The sequence below is a fragment of the Diospyros lotus genome, chromosome 3 (assembly GCF_014633365.1).
Source record: "Diospyros lotus cultivar Yz01 chromosome 3, ASM1463336v1, whole genome shotgun sequence".
Classification (NCBI taxonomy): Eukaryota; Viridiplantae; Streptophyta; class Magnoliopsida; order Ericales; family Ebenaceae; genus Diospyros; species Diospyros lotus.
The window spans coordinates 22,578,941-22,602,446 of NC_068340.1; the positions used below are offsets into that span (position 1 = coordinate 22,578,941).

At 35.9% G+C, this 23,506-nt stretch overlaps 2 protein-coding genes across 5 annotated transcripts; one reads left to right on the forward strand and one right to left on the reverse strand.

Moving 5' to 3' along the window:
- The first annotated feature begins 3,625 nt into the window (after positions 1-3,625).
- On the forward strand, positions 3,626-4,272 carry LOC127797322 (uncharacterized). Its single transcript, XM_052330127.1, has one exon. The coding sequence runs from the start codon at positions 3,799-3,801 to the stop codon at positions 4,207-4,209; it is 411 nt and encodes a 136-aa protein (XP_052186087.1). The 5' UTR covers positions 3,626-3,798; the 3' UTR covers positions 4,210-4,272.
- Positions 4,273-4,535: 263 nt separating this feature from the next.
- Positions 4,536-13,630, reverse strand: LOC127797320 (putative phospholipid-transporting ATPase 9). Of its 4 annotated transcripts, none has more exons than XM_052330126.1 (12): positions 13,128-13,630; positions 12,312-12,842; positions 10,446-11,797; positions 9,728-9,838; positions 9,332-9,608; positions 9,139-9,227; positions 8,939-9,047; positions 6,780-6,989; positions 6,547-6,672; positions 6,338-6,436; positions 6,051-6,242; positions 4,536-5,531 (listed from the first exon to the last, which is right to left on the reverse strand). In XM_052330126.1, exons 2-12 carry the CDS (start codon positions 12,726-12,728, stop codon positions 4,926-4,928), a joined length of 3,588 nt encoding a protein of 1,195 aa, XP_052186086.1. In that variant the 5' UTR covers positions 12,729-12,842; positions 13,128-13,630; the 3' UTR covers positions 4,536-4,925. The 4 variants fall into 4 exon arrangements, with proteins under 4 accessions (XP_052186086.1, XP_052186085.1, XP_052186083.1 ...); XM_052330125.1 differs by having other exon boundaries at positions 13,076-13,630; XM_052330123.1 differs by having other exon boundaries at positions 12,938-13,630.
- Positions 13,631-23,506: the final 9,876 nt, after the last annotated feature.

Consider the following 23,506-nt stretch of genomic DNA (forward strand, 5'->3'; position numbering starts at 1 on the left):
CCTTAACCATTAGTATCTCATATTAATCAAGATAGTAATTCGTGCCAGTTCATAATTGATTAATCTGAGTTTTCATTCAATTAATCTAAGGACCAAGAATATTAAGAAATATTGTCATCAGAGAATCTCACAATATTCTTAGCACCTTAAGAATCCAACTCTCAAATAGAAAATCCAAGGATTCATCCATACAACAAACTGGAGAGTAATGAATGATGAAAAAGTTATCTTTTATAAAGATATACAAAGATACATCATAGTATTTCAATACACACACACTAAACGTCATCTAAATTTAGAATTAGGGCACATTACTAACAGATAGGAGATTACTTAAGGGTCAATGTTAGGCATGTCAGCAGGCATCCATGTGAAGATATCAATGTTGGAATGCAAGCACTGCACGATTTCCTACTTTTCCTGAGGCAACAATTGGCTTCCCATGTAAACAAACTTATCCTCGTTATCTTTGTGCAGCTTGATTGTTTCAAGGACTTCAATTGGTTGTGGTTTAGCCATGGCTTGCTCAGATATGGAAAGGGTTTCGGTAGTTGTAGCCATTTCTTTACCTTTTCGGCTCTTGGTAGATGATATATAGCAGACATAAGCCTTTTTCTAGTTTCTCGAACTTAACCCACACTACCAGGGATTGGACACTTCATCAAGAAGTAGCTAGGGTGGATGACCACCCTCATGTTATTGATAAGTGATCTCCCGAGGATGACGCTATATGCCGCGAACAATGTCCTTATTATCATAAAATTAACCTGTCCCTTAACACTCTAGGGATGAGTGCCCAAAATTATAAGGAGTTGTATGGAGCTTCGAATAGGTACCTGCTCGCTTATAAAGCTGTATATAGGAGAGAAAATCGTTCTCAGTCATTTGTTAGCAATATGCATTTTCTCACAGCAATTCTAATAAATCAAGTTGATGGAACTGCCGCTATCCACAAGGATATGGTCTATAGGGTGTTTGATAATCACAAATGAGTGACCAATAGGTCGTCGTGAGGCATTAAGACATTCCCTTTATTGGCATGAGTGAAGGTAATAGACTCCTCATAAGGTGTGACATGAGCCCCTGAGTTCACATGAATGGCCTAGCAAGTGTATACTTTCCTTGTTGACAGAGAATCGTCAGCTAGGGTCTCACCTCCAGAAATTACACGAATATGCTCCTGCATGGGCTTGTTGTCAATGGGACCTCCCAATGTTTATCCACCATGTTATTGCAATTGGCCTTCTTGTTGTTGATTTCCATTGTTTCCATTGTTATTACCAAGATTTTTCCTCCCCTGATATATGCGGTTGACCTTAAGGGGCGATCCTTACTATTGGTTATTTTGGCATGGACCTCATCTCTGCTGTTGAGGGATATTTGACATGAGTTGGTCCAAATTTCCTTCCCTAATTAAGAAGCTAGAGGTACTTGTCCAACTCATAGCATTGCTCTGTTGAGTGACCCAAAAATTGTTGAAATTTATAGAAAAGCTTCAAGTCTTTATCCTACCACTTGTTAGGGGGAAAAGGAAAATTAATCATGCCAGTGTGTCCTTCTAGAGAGGGAACAATGGATTAGGAGTCCGGGAAAGGCGATTGTTTATGAAATTTGGTTTTGAATAAATCATCAAGCCTAGGGATTTTTATCTCGCTCTTTTTGGACTTTTCATCGACCGATTTCTATATCTCTCTTTTATCCCTGTCCTGTTGTATGTCAAAGTATTGAGGATTTCCATTTGAACAACAAACTTATTAGCCGAGCAAGCAACTCAACTAGTGATGTTGGCTGGTCAAAGGCAAGGAATTCCCTAAGTGGTGCAAAGGTTGTGCCTTGGAGGAATGCTACAACTGTCATCCCAACTTGTAAGTCATGAACCTTTAAGGTGGCGTTCTTAAAGCAATCAATGTATTGCTTGAGCAATTCTCCCAATTTCTGATAAATGTTGAGCAAATATGTTGAATCTTTTTTTCGGGATCATTAACTGCAAAGGCAGTAAGAAACTCTTATTGTAATTGTTTGTACAAGGAAATGGGCCCGTGCAAGGGTTCATTATACCAAGTGTGGGCATGCTCAGCCAAAGTTAGGGGGAAGGCTTGGCACATGGTAGTGTCATCCTATTCGTGGAGCAGAGCAAAGGACTCGTATTGTTGCACATGGTAATACGGGTTCCCCTTTCCAGAATAATTGGGTAACTTCAAAAGCTTAAACCCTGAAGGAACAGGTCACTTCAGTATCTCGGCAAAAAGGGGGATTCTTTAGCAATGCATTTCACTATAGGTCTTCATAGCCTTCTTTTGTTCAAACATTTCCTCCACAAACCTCTTGACCTCATACCCCAAAGGAACTTAGGGTGTAGCCCCGGCAAGCTCCTGCAAGGATCCCATGGGGGGTTCCAAGCACCTTTAGCAGGAGTGGTCCTTTCAGAGATCCCTTCTCGAGATATTCCCTTACCGGTATATCTGCACCTCTTAATGTACAATTCCTCAAGTGTAGTATTGTTGGGGGGTTATCCTTGTGAGGGCATGGATAATGCATGGTCTTGCTTGGGAGGTGGATCAATTTGAACCCTTATTGAGGCCAAGTGCCTTGCTAAGGTAGGCTGTTCAACAGTGGGCAGAATGATGTGTAATGGATCCTTGAGACATCTCAAGGTTTTAACATTTTCCTCATGGCTTTTCCTTAACTCTTCATACTTTCTCTCAAGCTACTGATGTTTCACAAGATAGACAATCTAAGGATCTTTTTCCCCTGAAGGTCCCGGAGCTCCTATTTGCGTTCTAACATTTCTCCTGGGAACAATGGAACAACTAGAGGACTACATTCAATGGAGGTTGGGCATTGGGGTTTGCTCAGGAGTAACACCTTTTGGGGGCCCTTAGGAGAGTGTTGGTGTTGTAGGTTGGCCTCTGACTCCTTGCCTATGAGACCCTTGAGGTCGTGCCATGGCAAGCTATGCTAGAGAAATAATCGAGAGATTTTCTTCGAGAAGAGTGGCTTGCTATGCAACTATCCCAGCATGAGTGGATTTCGTCGTTACCATCTTTGAAACTTCTTATTATATTCTTACAGACGATATCAAATTGTTATTGTTGAAATACAATAATTAAAATTTGTTTGTTGTGGAGAAACTTAGCAAGCAATCGGTAGGGGTTGGCAAGCAATGGGGCCTACTTGGTAGGTGCTCCAATGCAAAGAGAAGCTAAGAAAAGGCTTGATCTGCTGTCCAGAAGAAAGACAAAGACCTAAGTGATCAATCTTATAGATTAGATACCAAATTATTTAAAAAAAGTAAGATTGCATAAAAAAAGAAAAATCTTAATCATCATGGACTAAAGAGTCTCGTGCAAAGATATATTTTTTTCTTGCTTCTATCTCATGCATTTTATTATCCATCCCCCCATAAAAAATAATAGAGTTTGACGATAGTGAATATCTTTTTTTAAAAGACAAGCTCCATGCCAGCAAAGAACCAACTCTCAAGTTACCATGAAGTCTACCATGTATTTGCTGAAATGTGGAGTGCAAGTTATCAAAATCCAATGATGATAGCTTTTTGATTGCTTGGAACCCAACCCAACATTCTCCCACGTCAAATATCCTTTTAGAAGCCAAATAAATATGGATGTGAGGCTGTGCATTATCTTGAAGTCAAGCCTCTTAACTTCTTCTTCCCATTGCTTCGAATCTCATAATACCCTCTGAGGAGGAGAAGGAACTGATTCCTTCACAAGAAATGACTTCTTCCAATCTCCTTCTCCTCCTCCTCCTCCCTAACTCTTCCGTCTCTCAAAATCCATGGTCATGGAGGACCCCAACATGCTTGCTGCGGACTGTATTGTCATCTCCTGTTGCTGCCAATGCCTGGTCCTGCAGATCATTATCATCTTGCTCAAGCTTCCTTCCAAGCTGGCCCGGAAGACGAGCCGGTATGCTAAGAAGAAACTTTGCAGGAGGAGAAGAAAGGTGACCATAGAAAAAAAGATGGATGAATATGGAGACGAGTATCAAGAAGAAGAGGGATTTGATGTAAATGAATGGCAGGGTTGTGGTGGGTGCTGTTGTATGGAGGAAGTTGAGAAGGTGTTGGAGGAGTTGTCTCAGAAGGGTCGGTTTGCATTTGGAAGCTTTTGGTGTGGAGAAGAATTGGAGAGTTCACCACAAAGTGCTATTAATTACCATTTGATTGAAATGGTTCAGCTCTGTTAGTCCTAATGATATTGGATTACAAAAGTTTTTCCCTTAATCTAATGTTATCTGTTGTTTATGGTATTGAGAATAATACTCGAACAAAATTTTCATTCAAAATAAATATTATCAGAATCATGTGGTATTGTTATTTTTTATAGTTAGTAGTCTCTTTGGGCAGTCTTTTCTTCTCAATGAATCAATAATAATCCATCCTTTTATATAATTCTTTGCTTACCTGGTTGTAATTTACACATACATAGCCAGTGATACTTGATTCATTAGGTTCAATGCAGTGATTCTTGATCATGATTTTTAGAGGGAGGGAGAGAGAGAGAGAGAGAAAGTAATAGAATCTGGGAGGATCTGGATTCGATTCTATTATCTTTATCGTGAAAAGAAGCAGCAGTGGTTTTATAACTATAAAGAATTTCTCATGTTACACGGGGTAAGTCCCCAGAATTGTAAAAAACACTAAAGGATAGAATTATGAGTTTATGAATAATCAAAATTTACAAAGCTTCTGGGGTATCTTCATCCTATCCAAAATATGGTACAGCTGAAAGTATGGCTCTGTACATGATGGATGTGTATTTTTCTCATGAGACTGAAGCAACCGCCGATCCGAGATATGCCAACTCCACAACGAAGAACCAACAATCCGATGCAGATTTCTGACTAAACATAAACATAATGAAGAACCAACAATCCGAGAAAACCATAATGTAGATTTATGATTAAGAAAACCCATCTCTGATGCCATTGCTTCTTTCTACCAGAGCCAGACTTGCTGGGTAACCCAGAGTATGAGAAGCCCGGTATTCAGGGTCATTGGCTTGGTCCTCCAGCCTTATCCACTGAAGGATTTCATGGTACGATGGGAAAAACCGCATCTGAATTGCCGAGTATGAGAAGTAGGGTATCAGGGCTGAGACCACAACGAAGAATGTGACAAACCAGAACAAGGGAGCGGGGGCCAGGCACTCGATGAAGACTTTGTAAGCAGTGGTGGAAATTGAGGGGGGCATGGATCCATAGACCAAAGCAAAGAGATACCAAAATGTAATTCCACCCCAGATGACAAGATGTTGTATCAAGGTCAAGTACCTAACAGCTAGGGCCATCTGGCAGTTCACAACCCAGACAACACACGTATACATGGTTGTCCCAACGATTTCGAGCCCTGCAGCTTTTCCATCACTGTTAAAGGCCTGGAGATCTAATGCTTGTGTGCAGAAGAAGAAGATAATGACGGCGCTGCAAACCCCATTGAACATCCAGCCTAGTATACGGCGCCAGCTGAAGAGGACATTTTGCACACCTTCTTGGTATAATAGCGGGAACTGCCAAATGAACAAGCGAGGAATAAACGAAAAGGACTTGTACACTAGCATCCAATACCATCATATAACTAGAAGAAACTTTTAACTGTTATCACTACTAAGAAAAGAAAAAGGCTCGAGGCAATGTTTTGAATTCCTTTTTTAAGTCTTTGCAGTAGGCTACTCATGTAAAACAACTCACTCACAAAGATTATAGCCAAATCCTGCTCCACAAAGGGGGCAAGAACATCTTGGATCCAATCCCAGCAGTAGCAGTATTTGTTATCAATTACATACTACTCAGGCAGAGAAACATTGTGTCAAAATATTTCTTATTTTAGAGCAACTTCATCTTTCACAGCTGTTTCTTGTGTAGTCATTAAACATCTATAAAATCAAGACATTGCATTTACCGTTACTGGATCTTTCATTTTTCTTCTTTTCCATTGTGGGAGGCCAATTCAGAGATATCTCCATCAAGAACCACAATGATAGCAACATACTTGTAGAAAATATACTACAATGGAAAAATAGCCATACCTTGAGACAAAACTGTGCTGGTGCGTCCTGGTCAAAAACACCCAAAGCAACAACAGGAAGTGATGTGAAGAACATATTGTATAGCGACAAAAACCAATCATTGTATACAGGTTTTCCCGAGAAAGATGCATGTGCCTCGTATAGGAAAACAGTGATACCAAAAGCAAGATTCTTATAGAAGAAGTAGCATATCTGCCAGAAGGAAACACAGTCAGTTGTGACCATTGACATCAATCGCAAGAAGAAAAATCGAAATATTTGAATTCAAGTATAAATGAACTTATTACCATTGTGGAGATCCTTCTATAGCACCAATGTCCATGCACTAGTAGCAAGCGCTCCAAAAATCTGAACTGAGCAATTGCAATATCACTGGACATGACCGCCTGACATTTTTGAAACAGATAAACATTCAGAAGAAAGAAGACCAAATGAAACGAGAACAGTAAGAATTTTTATAGTCAGAAAATAAATATAAACATATTCAGCTAGGCACCTGCATTCCCTCAACACCACTGATTCCAACACCGATATCAGCTTCTTGAAGCATTCCTACATCATTAGCTCCATCACCGATTGCTAATGTCGTCTTTCCAGTTCCAATTTTAACAAGCTTAGTGACCTGTGTTATTCAGGTAGACACTTTTTTAGGATAAACTATTCCTCTTCAATCATAGAAATCAAGAAGGATAAACTATGAGAAAAGGGGCAGGGAACTGAAGAACTCACCAGTGCCTTCTGTTTTGGTGAAGAACGGCAGCAAATAACAGATGCACAGCCAATGGCAAGTTCTAAAAATATTTTCTTCATGCCATCCTCAAGAGCATATGCAAGTGACTTTCCATCAATAATCAAAGCAAAGGCTTCAGAGTTTTCGCTTGATGCAGAAAGCTGAGCCTTCCCTTCACTTATCTGGTGTAGAACACTCTCCCTTGAAGCCTGGAACACAAACTCATTCCATCAATACATAATAAGGATAATCATATATTGATGGTTACGTGTCAGTAATTGAAAGAGAATAAGTTAATCCAAGTCTAAGAATAGAGCACACTGTCAATGCTCATTCAACTTTTTCCCACAGCACCCAGCCATATTTTTTGGAATGTTAATGAGTCAAAAAGCTTCCAATCAAACTTCTACTCAAGTTAGACAATGTTCGTATAGTGAAAAAAAATGCTAGTGTCTATGCACCATCACATTCGGCAATCCTTCAGCTCCTGGGCAAAGCACACAAAAGCAGTAGGCATCTCCACTACGACCTATATAATGCCCAAAATGATGCAAGCAGAGACAGCTAGATGGTTTCTTTCCTATTCAAAATAGTCTACTGATTATATCAAGAAGGAGCAAGACAGCTCAGCTTAGAGTAACTAGGAGAAGATGAAATCTCAGAGGAGGCACGATCACCTAACAGGACAAACTTAGTTCCTAATAATCCTTGACCAACATAGGCATATAAAGGCTGAAAACATTCCCAAACATGTGCCTAAACAAATGTTACTGAATTAGAAATGGCTTAAAATGTCTCTGAGACCAATCCAAGAAACATCAGGGGACGGAGAGAGAGAGTTGCTGTTCAACTATCAAGCATGAAAATTGTATGTCATATAGTACCAAAGGACAGATTCAGAATTTTGTTCAGCTGGGACAATTTAAAAAGGATGATGCATAAAATTATATTCTAATTGATAGTTCCAGGAAAGCAAATTTGATCAAATATTGTAAACATAGCGTAAGGAAAATCAATAAAGTTAGGATTCTAACAACATTGTTGAAAATGTACCCTAAATGTAGATCTTATTTTATTAAAGAGAAAAAAATTGAAAATAATCAGTAACACCCAAAAGAGGACTAATGATTTCTCAAAACAAGGAATAAATAGTAATTTATACTCTCCCATTTTAAGATTTTGTTAAATAATGTCTGACAGTAGTAAATTGAAAAATTCCAAAGGAAATCATTTTCAAGTACCAAACCCAACAATAAACAGAATAAATCAAGCCATGCCTAACAATTTTCCCCCAAGGTTTTCATTATCTTTCTCAACCCCTTTGCTATTAACTTCTCCCATTTTATCTACCCTTCTCAAAAGAATCTTTTGGTCTTCTTTTCATGTTTTATGCAATTACCCTCAATAGGAGCTATTTTAACTTTATTACGAATAACCTTACTCTTAATTTTGTCTATTCTTCAATGGTTGTACATCTATTATAACACTAATCCTAATTTTGCTTATATTTTGAACATTCCATGCCGTACATAGAAAGGTCTTATATTTGTCTAATAACACTTCCCTTTTAATTTTGAAGGGATTTTACAATTGCATAAAACAATAAAAACACTTCTCCATCTTAACCATTCTTCTTAATTCTGAGTAACATCCTTAATAACCTCTCTCATTCTCTCCTTCAAGTCTCACTATAACATGCATCATATATATATATATATATATATATATGATATCTTTTTGTTTATCTTAGAATAACTTCCATTGCTAATCTACCAGATGCAAAAGCAAATTGATTCTCAATTTTTCAGATACATTGGTTTCTCTTGTACATTTTTGTTCAATCACCCTCTTAAAGTTTCATAACATGACTCGTTAACTTATCCCTCTGTGATTAATAATTTTGAACATCTGTTTTGTCTTTATACGTAGGCACAGCCTGACCACCATGGGTCGTGCCAGTATAGCCCAGGCCAAGGCCAGGGCCGGCCAGCATCAGCCTTGGCTACACCATCATTTTATTTTTCAAGCATATTATATGGCTCTCATAGGTTTTCTAGACTTGATTTTCTAATTAAAGTAATCATGGCTTAAAGTTTAATATTTTTGAACAAATTCAAATTCAAAATCAAAATCAAAATCCAAAGAGAAAGACAAGTACCTTGGCAATGGCATCCTTTTCTCCCATTTTCTCTAGTGTTTTGATTTCTGGCATATCCAAGTTTATTATTATCTGCTTCATTCCTTGTCTAAGCAAACTACAAGCGAAACTGTAGATTTAAATGTGTTGGTCAGAAATGTCTGTACAACTACCCCCACTTGACAGAAGTAATATTTTGAATTCATAACAAATAATCATACCCAATGTTGATGGCAGTCTCCATCTTATCTCCAGTCAAAACCCATATTTTTATTCCTGCTTGGGAAAGCTTATTAATGCACTCAGGAACCTAGCATGATAATAAGAACAAACGATTATTCAGTTATAACTTGAATACCTACATTTAATGTCATTCTTATTCTGACTCTTTAGGACAAAAAAATTTCACCCTACCCCATTTTGGAGTTTGTCTTCAACGGCTGTTGCACCAAGAAGAATCAAATCTTTCTCAATCATCTCTGCCGCTAGATCAAGCAGTTCCTCTCGATCTGCACTGACTGAATTCTTGGCCTCTGCATGCTTTTTATTGAAATCTATGTACTCTTCTTCACCAAGTTCACGATAAGCAAGTATTAAGGTCCTCAAACCTGCCTCAGCATATTCATTCACATGGTTCCTGGTTTGCTCTTCAAACTCTCTTCCATTTTTGGCAAGCCTTTCAAACATGACACTGCATGGAAAATAACATAAACCAAAAAAAAGAAAAGAAAGTCACAGTGGTTTAGAACAGTTTCCAAAATAGTAAAATTATCATGAATTTGATACTAAAATGATTATAAATTTACGAACCTGTCAGCACCTTTACAAAATAAAAACAGCTTTCCTTCTTCATCTTTTACTATCACAGCCATCCGTTTTCTTGAGCTGTTAAATTCTAGAACATTTAAAAGTTTATACAACCTGCAAGAAGGGAGCACTCATGTCATGTGTAATTCAAGTCATTGGCTGAAGGAAACCAAACAAATGCAGCACATTAAACCACAAAGGCAGTATTTTTAGTATGTAACAATGAATCTATTAATTTAATTCATGAGATGATGACCATCCATACCACCAGATATAATCAGGAATTGGGACATCCCCAGTCAGGCATAGAATTGTACTCTACTTACACCACGTTGGAACTTCTCAGAAAACTCATATTTTGAAATGAAAGTGATAGCATGTTGTAACACCACTTGTAGTTCGTTGGAAGCAGGTTAAAGATAAAAATTGTATTCCTCTTCATATGTAATTGACAAGTTTATGTGGAGCCTTTAGCAGTTCATGCTAACACTTTGATCACCCCACACAACCCCCCCCCCCCCCCCCCCCCCCCAAAAAAAAGAGTAAAATTCTGTCTTTGCCACAACAGGGGGATATAATTATATAATTTGTATCTTATAGAAGTGTTAAGACAACTCAATATGAATCAGGGAGCAGCCAATAGATTTTAGGATAGATCATTTCAGCAACATAAATAGCATGATCAAAATTAACTTGTAAATGTGTTTTTAGAGAAACCAACCTCTCAACTTTTTGGCCAGAGAAGGGATCCAACTCGCGCAACGAGACACTTGTTTGTGTCCTTTTATAGAATTCAAAGCCAAGCTCTCTAGCTGCAATCACAAAAGCTGCCTCATCTGGTGACTCAGCTTCATATGAGATCTTCCCCATATTTTCATCCTCTTCGGGTATGGCTGTATGACAAATTGCCAGTAACTGAAGAAATTTCTGAATGACGTCTGCACGCTCTTCATTAACCCAATTCCCATTCATGATTCTCCTCTCTTCAAAATTGAAGCCTTTAACGGGTGATTTTTTACCAGAAGAAACCTTAGCATAGTCCTTGCCATTTACCATTTCATTAGCCAATAAAAATCCTTTTCTTCTAGCCATAGCCTTCTCAACTTCAGTAACACCATGGCCATAAGCTGTCCCAGCCACAGAGCATTTCACAAATTCCATAGAATTGCAAGTCAATGTTCCAGTCTTATCAGAAAGTATTGTGTCAACTTGGCCAAGCTCCTCGTTTAAATTTGAGGTACGGGCATGTGCTGGTTTGTCAGCATCTTCATAATACATATTTATATCTTGATTGATAAACATGCTCTGAAGAACTTTGACAATCTCTATCGACACATACAAGGAGATTGGAATCAAGTAACTATACAACATCACAGCAGTCAGAAAATGATAAATTGCAGCAGCTGGAGCTCTTTTAGGATCAAAGAAAATTGTAGAATCATCCGGCCTTAGATACCACCTTTTCATAGTTCCATTTTCTAGGTCATCATGAGTTGTGACACCAAAATAAACTGATCCAACAAAACCTATTGTAAATAACACACAGAACAAGAAGTAGATAATTTTATCCATTTTCCTCTCAATTTTGCTTCTCTTTGAAGGTGGATCAGTAGAGTTTTGGATAACCTTTGTATCATGACCAGTGAAAATAACAGCTCCATATACATAGTCAGTATTGCGGAGTTTAGAATCTCTAAGGAGAAGTTGTTGAGGATTAAGAGGATACTGTTGCTCCTCAAAGTCCATACTTCCAACAAAAGAGTATAAATTTGCATTTGGATCTTCACATTTAACAAGTGCCTTGAAATCCTGAAAGTTAGAGTCCTCTTGTAAGAAGGAAGTTACCTCTAATGCTTGTTTTAGTTTCAAGTTTGTCTCCCCATCAAGGTTCATGGTTTCAACATAAGAGATTGCATCTTCATAGCTGGATGAAAGCAACAGAAGATCTGCGGGGAAGAACTCATCCTTCTCAACCTTCACGATATCTCCAACTCTGAGATTCCTCCACTCAGTATGCTTAAAAACTCCATCACCGCAATGTACTTTAACTTTTCTATTGTTCACCTCATTATCCTGAAAAAATGTTTGCTAGACTAAATTATGTGAAGAACAAAAAAATATATCTTTTCTTCAGCCAAATAGAAACAATCAAGTGAAAAACTCTGTGCACTGAGCTAGTGGTAATGACCAATCATACCAGTTGATATGACCCAACAGGGGAACAAAAAGGCATATGTATTTGTATAATTCAATGTAGTCCTTTTAGTATGGAAGAATGAATCTATGGTGAAACGCATACCAATTAGGAAATTTAACAAACTGCCCTAAAAGATAAATCTCCTGTCATTTTCCATGGTCAGAATGTTTTGTTTGTTATATCACAAAACAACCTTGTCATATAGCAAATATGACAAATATAACATTCCACCATCTTTAACTGGGAAAACAAATCCCCTATGACCTAATTTAGTTGAAAATTGATCTTCATCATCTGGTATGAATGGCACTGGTTATGAAGAAATTGCAGTCTAGATCAGAAACAGGAAAGCATAAGAAAAACTAGTTCAACCAGTAAAAGAACACATACCTGTTGTTTCCTTCGCCAATCCTCAATACCTTCCTTCATCATGGTGGCCCCAACCACGATGATGAGTGGGATAATAGCACTGACAGCAATATAAGGAGCAAGCGGTGTGAAGGCCAAAATGCCAGTGACAAGGAAGTAAAAATTGGCCACCCTCCTGAACTGCTCAAACAAGGCCTTGGGGAAGAAACTTGCCGCTGTATACTTTGTGCTCCTGACATAGTTGCCGGCATAATTATGAATTCCGGCCTCAAAGCTGTCAGGTTCATTGCAATAAACCAGCCTTGAAAATCCAGGTCCCCCAATCTGTGAATGGTCATCCTTAAAAGAAGCTCTGCCACATCTGAATGAATAGATCTTGCTCAAGCGCAGCTTCCTTCTTTTTCCCCCAGTTTTCATTCCTCTGTTTTCAACTGCCATTCCGCAAACGAAACCCTACTCTGAGAAACACAACAATTTGGTCTTCCCAAACAAATGCAACCGCTTCAAGGAAAAGCACCCAGAAACCAGAACCCCAAAAATTCCACTGTAACACTATCCAAAAGAAATATTATATCAAACAACAGAACCCCAGAAGCCCACTAAATTAAATAAATATATAACTAAAAAAATAAATAACTATACTGAACCAAATCAAGCTTGACAAGGGGCAAACAGATTCAGGCAAAACCCCCTAGCTAGAAGAATTATGAATCCCAAACCCCAACAAGAGAAGTTGCAATTTTTTCCTTTTATAACAAGAAAGCGAAAACCCCTGAAACAGGAACCTGTGATTCAGCCAGACCAAGTAATGACGAATCATAGGAAGATCATTTATACCCCAGGCCTTTGTAAGAGTCAGGTATTTGATCTTTCTCATTCACACTATAGCTCTGAACGTAGACTCGGATCTCTCCTCCTCATATTTGACTTTGGTTCAAGACTTTTCTAAACTTAACCACACCACACCGCAAAAACACGTGGATGATAAATATGGACAGCTGCAGCTTGAAAGGAAGAAGAAGAAAAAGAAGAAGAAGAAGGAGAAGAAGAAGAAGAGGGACTGAAATTCCCAGGCGAAAGATTAAATTAAGAAGAGTTGAACCCAGACGAGTCGTGGGTTTGGTAATTCCCAGGCGAAAGATTAAATTAAGAAGAATTGAACCCAGAAGAGTCGTGGGTTTGGTTGAGATGCAACGATTCGCACGCGGGGAACAAGATTGGGACTTTTCGCGGCCAATGCTGAAGAAAAGTGCATCGATGGCGTGTTTCCTCCTCTACAGTCGATCTTCTCTTCTGGGTGTTAAAACCTTATGCGCAGTGTCAAGCAAAGAAGACACAGTTTTGTTCTTTTTGACTCAGAAAGAACTATAAAGAAAAAAAAAAAGAGTACAGATGTATTTATATTTGGCTTATTGTTTTTTAAGATGATTTTTAAGTTTTTTTATTTAAAATTTATAAGTTAAGTATCCTTTAATTTAATAATATATATTAAATTATTATTTATATAATTATATACTTAATTTAAAAGAATTGATAAACTATGAGAACCAAAAACTTCTAACTAAGAGGAGCTCAAATTGGGATTCAATCCTAATCAAAAGCTAATTATAATTAATAATGAAGTTGGGACCAAATTTATGTCTTTTGTTTTTAAATCATAAATAAATTTCTTCTCACAGTGTTAGGCGATGTCCAATTTAGTTCATATTTCAATTTTAAATTAAATTTAAATTTCCAGCAAAAACAAGATTTGTCTGTTTTGTTGTGTTTGAGTCGAAGTATTATATTATAAAGAACAATTAATTATTTTACAGTGCAAGGTCGTAGAGGTGTTGGTTAAAGATTCAAAAATGTTGAAGGATTCCATCCAACCAACCGTTCAAATAAGTCGATCAAGAGAAGTCATTTTATCACGTTTTGAAAGCAACTTTCAATCAAAATTTAACAACGCACGCGTACGTTTCTTTTGTCAGAATATTATAAGCGCGTGTTTGATAGCTAATTTTTTTCATGAAAAAGACAAAATTTTTACCCAATTTCCAACTTGTGCATTGTAATACCCGAGAATAATTTTGAGGATAAAAATGATGTTTGATAAAGGGCATAATTGAAATTTTAGGAAAAATAAGACTATGTGCCCACTAACACAGCTTTGGACGACCGAATTAATCAGATGGAGTACCTCGGACTCTAGATAGCCAAGGAAAATGATATAGTACCGACGAGCAATTAAAATTATGATTTTTAGTGATGAAAGAAATGAAATCGGGAACAGTTTTCGGTACAGCAAAAATACAACTGCCAATTAGGTCGTATTACCGAATTGCTGTAAACGACATCCAAAAAGTCAATGGAGAGTGTCAAGGACTAGTATTCGATGTATAGAACAACCCTTAAGAGGTTTCAGGTTGAATCGAGTGGATTTGAGGTCAAATAAATCAGTCGGGCCTAAATATAATTTTCTAAAAATGCCCGAGGGAGGTCAAAACGGTAAATTTTCAGAAATTTCAAGGGAGAAATGAGAAGTCCTAATCTTGAGGGTCTTAGTGAGGGTGCTAAAGAGATCAGGGGCTTGAGGGTAAGGGCCAAAATGCAAAAGAGAAATTTCAAAGGACCAAAGTGTAATTTTCAGAAAATTATACAAGCATGGCCGATTTGGCCATAGATTTGGCCGGAAAATCTGGCCATTTGGCAGCCTAGGATCATCAGGGCATGGCCAAGGACTGTCCTGGTGGCGTGTAGAAGGAGTTTTGGCCGGAAATCGGCCACGTGGGGGTCGAATTTGGCTATAAATAGCCAAGGGTTTCGGCCGAAAATGAAGCATCAAATTACTCGGTTTTGAGAGCAAATCAAGGGAAACCAATAAGGGGCTTTTGATCCTTGATGGAAGAGGATCATTTCTGGAGATTTTGGGAATTTTTGGGGTAGTTTAGAGGGTGTTTTCGCATATATATACATTCGGCTATATATATATATATTTTGTGTGAAATACCAAATCGGGTTGTAGAGTGATCGATCGAGCGATATAAGAAGGGGCTTTTGTTCGCAAGGTGATGGGTAACTGATCTGGAAAATTTCGTGCCAATCGGAGTTCGAATCGAGGGTCAATTTGATTCGCCGGAGTTCGGTGGTGGGATAGCTTCGGCCGACTGTTTTTGGCCAAATCAGAAGGCTTCCGGTGGTCTTTTCCGAGCAATATTGATACCATTGGGATCGACTAAGGGAGAGGAACAGCCTGGTGTCGTCGATTCAATTTTCCGGTGTACCGTCGCCGGAGAAGATGATCGGAGGTATTTTTGTATTTTTTTAAATACTAAAAATATAGAAAATTCGATAAAAAATAGAATTAAATGAATTAAAATTCTGGAAAAATATCCATAAATTCTATAAAGATGAATAGTTTAATTTGGTGAATTTTTATCTTGAAAATTTCTTGAGAAAATAATTATTTTTGATTTTTTAAAGGAAATGTAAATAGAAAATAAATAGGAGGAATTTTTAGGAAATTCTGAAAAAATTCCAGAAGTATAAGGAATTTATTTGATAAGTTTTTGTGATTTTTCTTGAAGTATATTCGAAGTAAATCAATGAGAAATAAATTTTCTCAAGGAAAAGTAATTATGGAAATTTGAGAAAATAGGAGAAAAATCTGGAAAATTTCCAAAAAATTCTAGAGGTTTATAAATATTATTTTATGAATTATTATGTAAAAATATTTGAGAAAATAGTTTTGTAGGTATTTATTTTGGATTATTAGAGAAGAAAATGGGAGAAAAATAGGAAAATTGTGAGAAAATTAAGGAAAATTATAATTGTTGGATAAATGTGATGATTAGGGTGCCTTGAGGCTTGAGACGAAGTGACTCGTGCGAAGTTCGAAGAAGGCACGCAAATCAAGGCAGGCACGCAAATCAAGGCGTACCGCGCTTGTCGAGAAAAATTTGAAATTTCACCAAAGGTGAGTGTTCGTCCCCAACTTTGTTTTGACTTGTGAGTGGTTTTACCCGAAAAGATTTTAAGCGACATGTGAATGGTTTACTGGGAATGTTCATCCCTATGGCTTGATTTATTATGGTTGTCCAAACAATTATTTACACATGCATTGAATTTCGTACGGTAAAGTGCATACATTGAGATGTTGATTTTATGCATGTTATGATTTTTCGACGTTGGCTTGTTTTTTGTCGTCCATGTGGGACGTGGGTTGGTAACTTGTGACGTAGCCCAGAGTGACAGCACTCGGGATGCGTACCTAGGATTAATGCTAGGTGACTCACTTGGGACGGGGCTGAGACGGACTTCACCCTACGGGACCCAAGTGGCGGGGCTGAGAGTGGACACCACCCCGGTTGTTGGCTCAAGTGGCGGGGCTGCGAGTGGACACCACCCCAGGTTCCTTTGAGCAATAGCATTAATGCCGAGGTGACGTCGATTCCGAGGATAGTGCTGATGTGGCACTCTTGGGGTTAGGGTTGCGTTGGGTTTTGGATTGCTTTTGAGTTGGAGCGTAAAGCCTAACAATGACAATGGGGTGATTCCCGGGTTCAATGTCGAGGTTGTCCCTCTTAAGCATGACTGTTTTGCCAATGGGCCGAAGTGGTTGTGTCGCCTTTAGAGAGATTGCATTTTCCCCGATTAGGGTTAAGTGCTATGTGGGATTCTCTTAGGCTGGTGCATGTCGGGATTTATCGATTTTGTATATGATTTTTCATATCTGCATGAAAAAGTTTTTGAACTCTCACTTAGATGATTCAGCATCTAATTTGGACTATGTCCCTGGAATATTTAAACGTTCCAGGTGAAAACAGTGGCGCCAAGGGAAAGAATATCATCGAGATGTAGCAGCTATGTTTAGTTTTCGTAGGTTTTGTCCATGATTACGATGTTCAGAGGTTATGTAATATTTTGATATTTTCATGTGAAACATCGATTTGGTTATTGTAAAGGAATTGTCGGTTATATATCATTGAGATTTCGATCTTGCTTCCGCTGATGTGATTGTTGATACCTATCTTAGTTTATTATTAAATTTTGATATGCTAAGAAGGTACGATCGGGATTGACGGGAAATGATTATGATGAAGGTATATGTATTGAGAGACTTATGTTGTGTGTTCGATGTTGAAAAAAAAAAAATATTCCCGAAATCTCGAGTTAACGCTCGTTGTGGGAAAATGGGGCGTTACATGCATTGTTTGACGGCCATTCTTTTTTAGGGAAATCATTTTCCTTATAATGGTCACGTAATGACATTTTCCTTCAAATCATGAAAATGGGGGAGGAGATGAAATTTTCCTGACAATTGAAAAGTGCAGGTGGACGGCCGCTAGGATGGGCTAGAAGGGCAGGCATGGGGTATTTAATAAATATAAATATAAATATATAAATATATGTATAAAAAGTGAATATGTCAAAAATTTAATAATTAATAAATATAAACATATAAAAAGTGAATATGCAAAAAATTATATATAAATTATTTCTTTAGAAAAAAAAATTATTTTGTAGTTTCATTTTTTGAGAAAATAATTTAATTAATTTAAAATACATTATTATTTTAATTTTTTTTAACAAGATTTAATATTTTTTAATATATTTTCATCATTGAATTGCATGGAAAATGTGTCATTTTTCATGAAAAATAATGCCTATCAAACACAAAATGCCAAGAAAATAATCAAATTCTATGAAAAATATTATCAATCAAACACTAGAAGATGGAAAATAACATCATTTTTCAGGTAAAAAATTATACCAATCAAACAGCTTAAATTTTCAATTTCCAGTAATTTATTTTTCTTGCAATTCAATTCCCTATAATTCATTTTCTTTCCATTCAAATTTCACCCTCACAATCAAACGCACCTTAAGTGTCGTGTCATAGACAAAATTTTATTAAAAAATTTAAAAAATTAAAATTAAAATATATATATATTTAGATTAAAAGATATAAATTTTCTCATAAACGAGAGTTCCACGCAACGCCCAAATAAGATAACTTTGAATTCAAATAATTTTAAAACAAAATAAATAGAAAAAACACCATCTTTAGAATTTTGATAAGATAAAAGAATGCTAAATAAATATCAACTAAGAAAATTCCAATCACAAGGGATCCTAGGGATTTAGGATAAGACAATCCATTTAAAATTGTCTTATTTTCCCTTTATAAATAGGTATACTTGAAAAGATACATCTTTAATATTAATTTCAATATGTCATTTATCACTTTTAGTGTCTGAATTAAGTAACAGAGTATTTGTGTGGATATCTCTTCTTGTTTTTTGATTATTTTCTTTCTTACAGACTTAGACAGCTTGATGCTAACGTTTTCAATCAAATAAATTTATTATTATATCTCGTCAACAACAATAAGAATATATTATGCATAGAGATCTTTTATGTATCTTTTTATAATAAAACTCTATCAGTATAATAATAAAAATTCGTATGCTTACCCTCCCAACTTTATTTTTTTTCATCTCATTTACCGCCATTCCATTCAACATAATCTTCATGATTTGGCAATCTTACTTGAAATAGTTTTCTTATTTTTTTTATTTTAATTATAAATATTTGGCAAAGTAAATTAAGGGAAAAATTGTGGTGGCAAAGTATTATATGTAATGTATTTTTATTCGTACATGAAAATATTATAATTTTTATAATTTGTACGAGTTTTATTTGTAAATCCATCTTCCCTTATTTTATTTTAATAATTTTTATTTAATTATTTTAAGACTTATTCTACAAAATTTAATTTATTGCCTCAAATTGAGAGGGGATGTCCCCATGAGGGTGGGCCACACCCACCCATCCTCTACGACTCGCATTGGATAATATATCAATCCTCGTACACTACATTATATATAAATTATATTAAGAATTATTTATTTATTTTTCTTTTTAACTCTCATTGTCTCAATTTCTTTTATATTTGAAAAGTCAGATTTCTTAAAATAAGAGGGTGCAATATGTGGTTTTTTTAATCAAACAGAGGGGGAGGGAGGGTGGCTGAGTTGGTTTGGTTAACAACAACAACAACCAGCTGGGCTGGAAGTTGAAAAGAGCGAGGGAGGAGGGATTTGTTTTGGCGCCACGTGTGGAGTTGTGGACAGCACGACTGGATCGGGCCGTACGTCCAGCTTCCGGCCGGAGGACCAAACAAGAAAGACTTGGTCTTTCAACTTTTTAATTAATAGCCTAAATTTAAAGAATTCATGTTGAATTTAATTTAAATTGCATTTATGTTTTTAAATATAATATTAATTTCTCTTAATATTAATAAATTTATCATTATATTTAAAATATTTCTTCCTCTTATTATTTCTTTCTTTCTTTCTTTTTTTTCTCTTTTCTCTTTGTCTGTCTCTTTCTTATTTTTTGTATATATTCTAGTAACATTTGTCTCGTAAAAACTAATTTAGAAGATTAATCTTTTTCTCATGCTATAGCTCTAAATATAGACTCGATCTCTCCTTTTCATATTTGACTTTGATTCAAGACTTTTCTAAACTTAATCACGCTGCAAAAACATGTGGATGGGAAATAAGGATACGCGGAGTTTGAAAAGAAGGGGGAGAAAGAAGAAAAAGAACTGAAATATATAAGAAAAAGATCAGATTATGAAGAATTGAACCGGGAAGAAGAATTGAAATTTACCATTAATTAGGATTAGTTTTTACAGAAACCTCAATCTAGTTATCAGGTAATTCTCTCTCTCTCTCTCTTTATATATATATGTGCGTGTGTGTTCTCTTAGTTTGAATTAAACGAAAAACAAACTTCTTAAATCAAAATCTTGATAAACTTGAAAAAATAATCTAAGTTAAAATTAATTCGAATCTAAATCAATTTTCTAAATTTATTTATGACTTCAAAGATAATAGGGTGACATAAGTAGAGGCAATGACGATGGCGACAAGTCTTTCTCCCCCTCTTCCCCGTCGCCCCCTCCTCTCTATATATGTATATATTTTATAAAATCTCTAAAAATCTACATATATAGATTGGATCTAAGGGATTCGAACTTGTATATAGGGATGGGTTTGGATATTTAAACCTTTGAAATCTTACATATCTTTCAACTTAGAAAACTTAGATTTGCATTAATTTCTTAGAAGAATTGTTGTAGGGTTAACTTCAAATTATTATCAACATTATTTTTAGATGAATAGATAAGTTTATATATTTAAAAATTATATCTCTTTCGTTTAAATTTAAAAAAATACAACATTTCATGAATAATGACATAATTAATTATAAACAATATTTCCACTCTTTCTCTGATTTAAAAATATAAATTATTATTCTAACATCAACTCCATTCACTTTTCCCAATATAAATATAAATGTGAGAATACAAAAATTTAAAATACTATTTGTGCATTCAATTCAATTATATAATAATATATATATATTAACATGTTATATTTTAATACATAAATATTATAAAAAATATTCTAAATGAATGTTGAAATGACATTTTAATATATAAAAATTACATTACAATGCCAACTCATTTAATTTGTAATAAATTGATGGGCGATACTCACAAAGTTACAGAAAAAGGGTTCCGCCACCTGTCCTCTTCCCAGCATCAGACACGTTTTAGCATTTGGACTGAATTAATATTAATGTAGCATCTTCAGCAACCTTAAAATTATCAAATATTTTCTCTTAAATAAATAACAATTTCATTAAATAAAAAATCACAAAAGTGTCTATATCTTTATGTTAGGGTATATCTCGAACATCACAACACACGATTAAACAAGTACATAAAGAAAGTCTTATGAATAAAGAAATAAAAAAAAAAAAACTATACAATTATGTATAATAATAAGAGGACATTTTTAAAAGACTGCATTGAAAAAATTAACTCACAATCATCGTTAAGGAAATCTTTATTAGAATTTAAAGACTTTTGACTCGAATATCAACATTAGTGATGTAGATATTCCATTACTCATCTAAAAAATTGAGGAAGTGCAAGACTAAATCCTGTAACTATCAATACATGATCATCTCTAAACATTATAATGGCACACCCGTACGAGTTCATGCGACACACTCATGAGTCAAACAAAATATAGTCACATGAAAGCAATGAATGAGTGGCTAATTAGAAAATTGAAAACCAGCGCTATATTATTTAGGATTTTGTTGGATATACAGACACTCATTAACAAAACACATGCATTTAAGCAGCATTTGTTGATGAAATGAATTAATGGAGGTGGATTGATTTGTTTCAATTACTGTCTTGAGTTGTAGGCCATTACTACGGTTTTTTTTACCATTTACTTTGCGTGATCCCTTCTACATCACAATCACAACAACAATAGGAGAATGAGTATAAAGTCACGTGAGTTAGGGTTGAGAAGTAAAAAACATGGTAAAAGGGCTAACACATACATTTAAATATTGGGACCGCAAGGCATAGGTAGGTGGTAACGGGGCAGGTCGAAAGCTTATTTGGAGGCTCCCGGTGTGGATTTAATTCTTGAGAGAAATAGAATATTTTTTTTTAGGGGAGGATCTTGAGAGTGGTATTAGTGGTATTAAGGCCTACCACCGTGGTCACTCGGGTACATCTCGTGCTTACCCTTTTAATATAATTCTAGAGATAAGGTGGTTAGGATATCAGAAACAACGTAATAAAAAAATATTAAATAATGGATAAGGTGGATGTTGCTAGCATTGAAGGGTACTTTTTGCCTTCATTTTGGGACCCAGCCCAAATAAATAGGGGAGTGTGGTGGATTGATTGACGTCGGTGGGGTGGGGGGCTTTCGCTTTATATATTTGCTGGATGCTTTATTGATTGATTGATGAGAGAAAAGTTTTTCTCACCGATATTGCAATTTGCAAGCTGCTCCTATTTCGTCAACGGGATTAATGCCTCAGAATATGCCCCCAAAGATGCAGCCGAATCACGCAGCGACAAATGCATTTTCATTCATCTGCTCATAATATCTACTTACTTGTTCCTAGTAATTATTACAGTCTAAATTTCATTTGGATTGCATTTGAGGATAGTGACTGACTATGGTAGATGGAAGTGCCAGATTCGTTGGGCCTTGACTCTGTCTTTTGGGCCCGGCTGATTGCAGACGCAATCAAAAAATTCTAACCATAGCCAGGCCCAAAGTGGGGAAAGTATGTACTAATACGAACATGTCATGGAAGGATCATTTTGGATGATTAACCTATTACATAATATTATTTGGATATTTAGGAGTAATATTATTGTGACACTTTTATATTTTTGAATTATATATTTTTTGTTGTTGAGATACGATAATAAATTTATTTGACTAGAACCATTATCGTCAATCTGTTTAAGTCTGCAAGAAAAAGAACAGTCAGAGGGCACAAAAAAATCCCCACGCAAACACTACAATATTTAAGTCAGATATTAAAAATATTAAAGACCCAAGATCAATATTCATACCAATATTAGAGACGCATATTTTTCTGAAATGAGAACCTACTTATTTATAGAGGAGTATATATGGAGCAATTCTAAATCTTATGGGATTAAAATTCTTTTAAATAACATTTATCCTAATATTCTAAACTCTTTTCAGAATTAATTTTTTTTAATAGATAATTGCTTATTCTTTTCGTAGAACCTTCTGAGAGATTTTTGAATGTCGGAGTTATCTAGTTTGCATATTACGTGGGATCCTTGTCCTTCCCCACTCCATGTTTACGGAGAAAATTTACACATTTCTAGTCTAACAAGTTATTTTGAGCTTTTTGATTTTTTAATGAACTTTTGCCTATGATATAACAATTGTTCTCCACTCTTTCATTCGAGTTTCTCAGAGGGAATAGTAGATTATATCACGGTTTGCCCTTATTTCTCTTCCATGTGATGGTTGTTATTGATCTTAGATCATTCTCACACTTTTGCATTTTCAGTTTTCAGATATCTACATGTGTTTGGGGTGAGTCCTTCGTCCATCGACAAAAATGACCTCTAAACATCTTAACAGGTCTTAATCATCCACGTGTGAGGCGAGTCATTTTTTCGTCGACTCAAGTGATCCCCAAACATCTTAACAAGTCTTGATCATTCGTTTTTGTTTAGGGTGAGTCCTTTTTTTGTTGAAGCAAGTGACCTCTAGACATCTTAACGGGTATTCTAATCATTTGTGTATATTTGGACTGAGTCATTTGTTTATCGATGTAAGTGACCCCCGAATATC

Bases quoted from the DNA above. Each gene is read 5' to 3' on its own strand.
- LOC127797320 (XM_052330126.1), bottom strand. From the start codon at position 12,728: ATGGCAGTTGAAAACAGAGGAATGAAAACTGGGGGAAAAAGAAGGAAG. The intron at 9,839-10,445 runs GTTGGTTTCTCT...CCCTTCTTGCAG, and splicing joins TCTGGCCAAAAAGTTGAGAG to GTTGTATAAACTTTTAAATG. The intron at 9,048-9,138 runs GTATGATTATTT...TTAAATCTACAG, and splicing joins GAGACTGCCATCAACATTGG to TTTCGCTTGTAGTTTGCTTA.
- LOC127797322 (XM_052330127.1), top strand. From the start codon at position 3,799: ATGGTCATGGAGGACCCCAACATGCTTGCTGCGGACTGTATTGTCATC.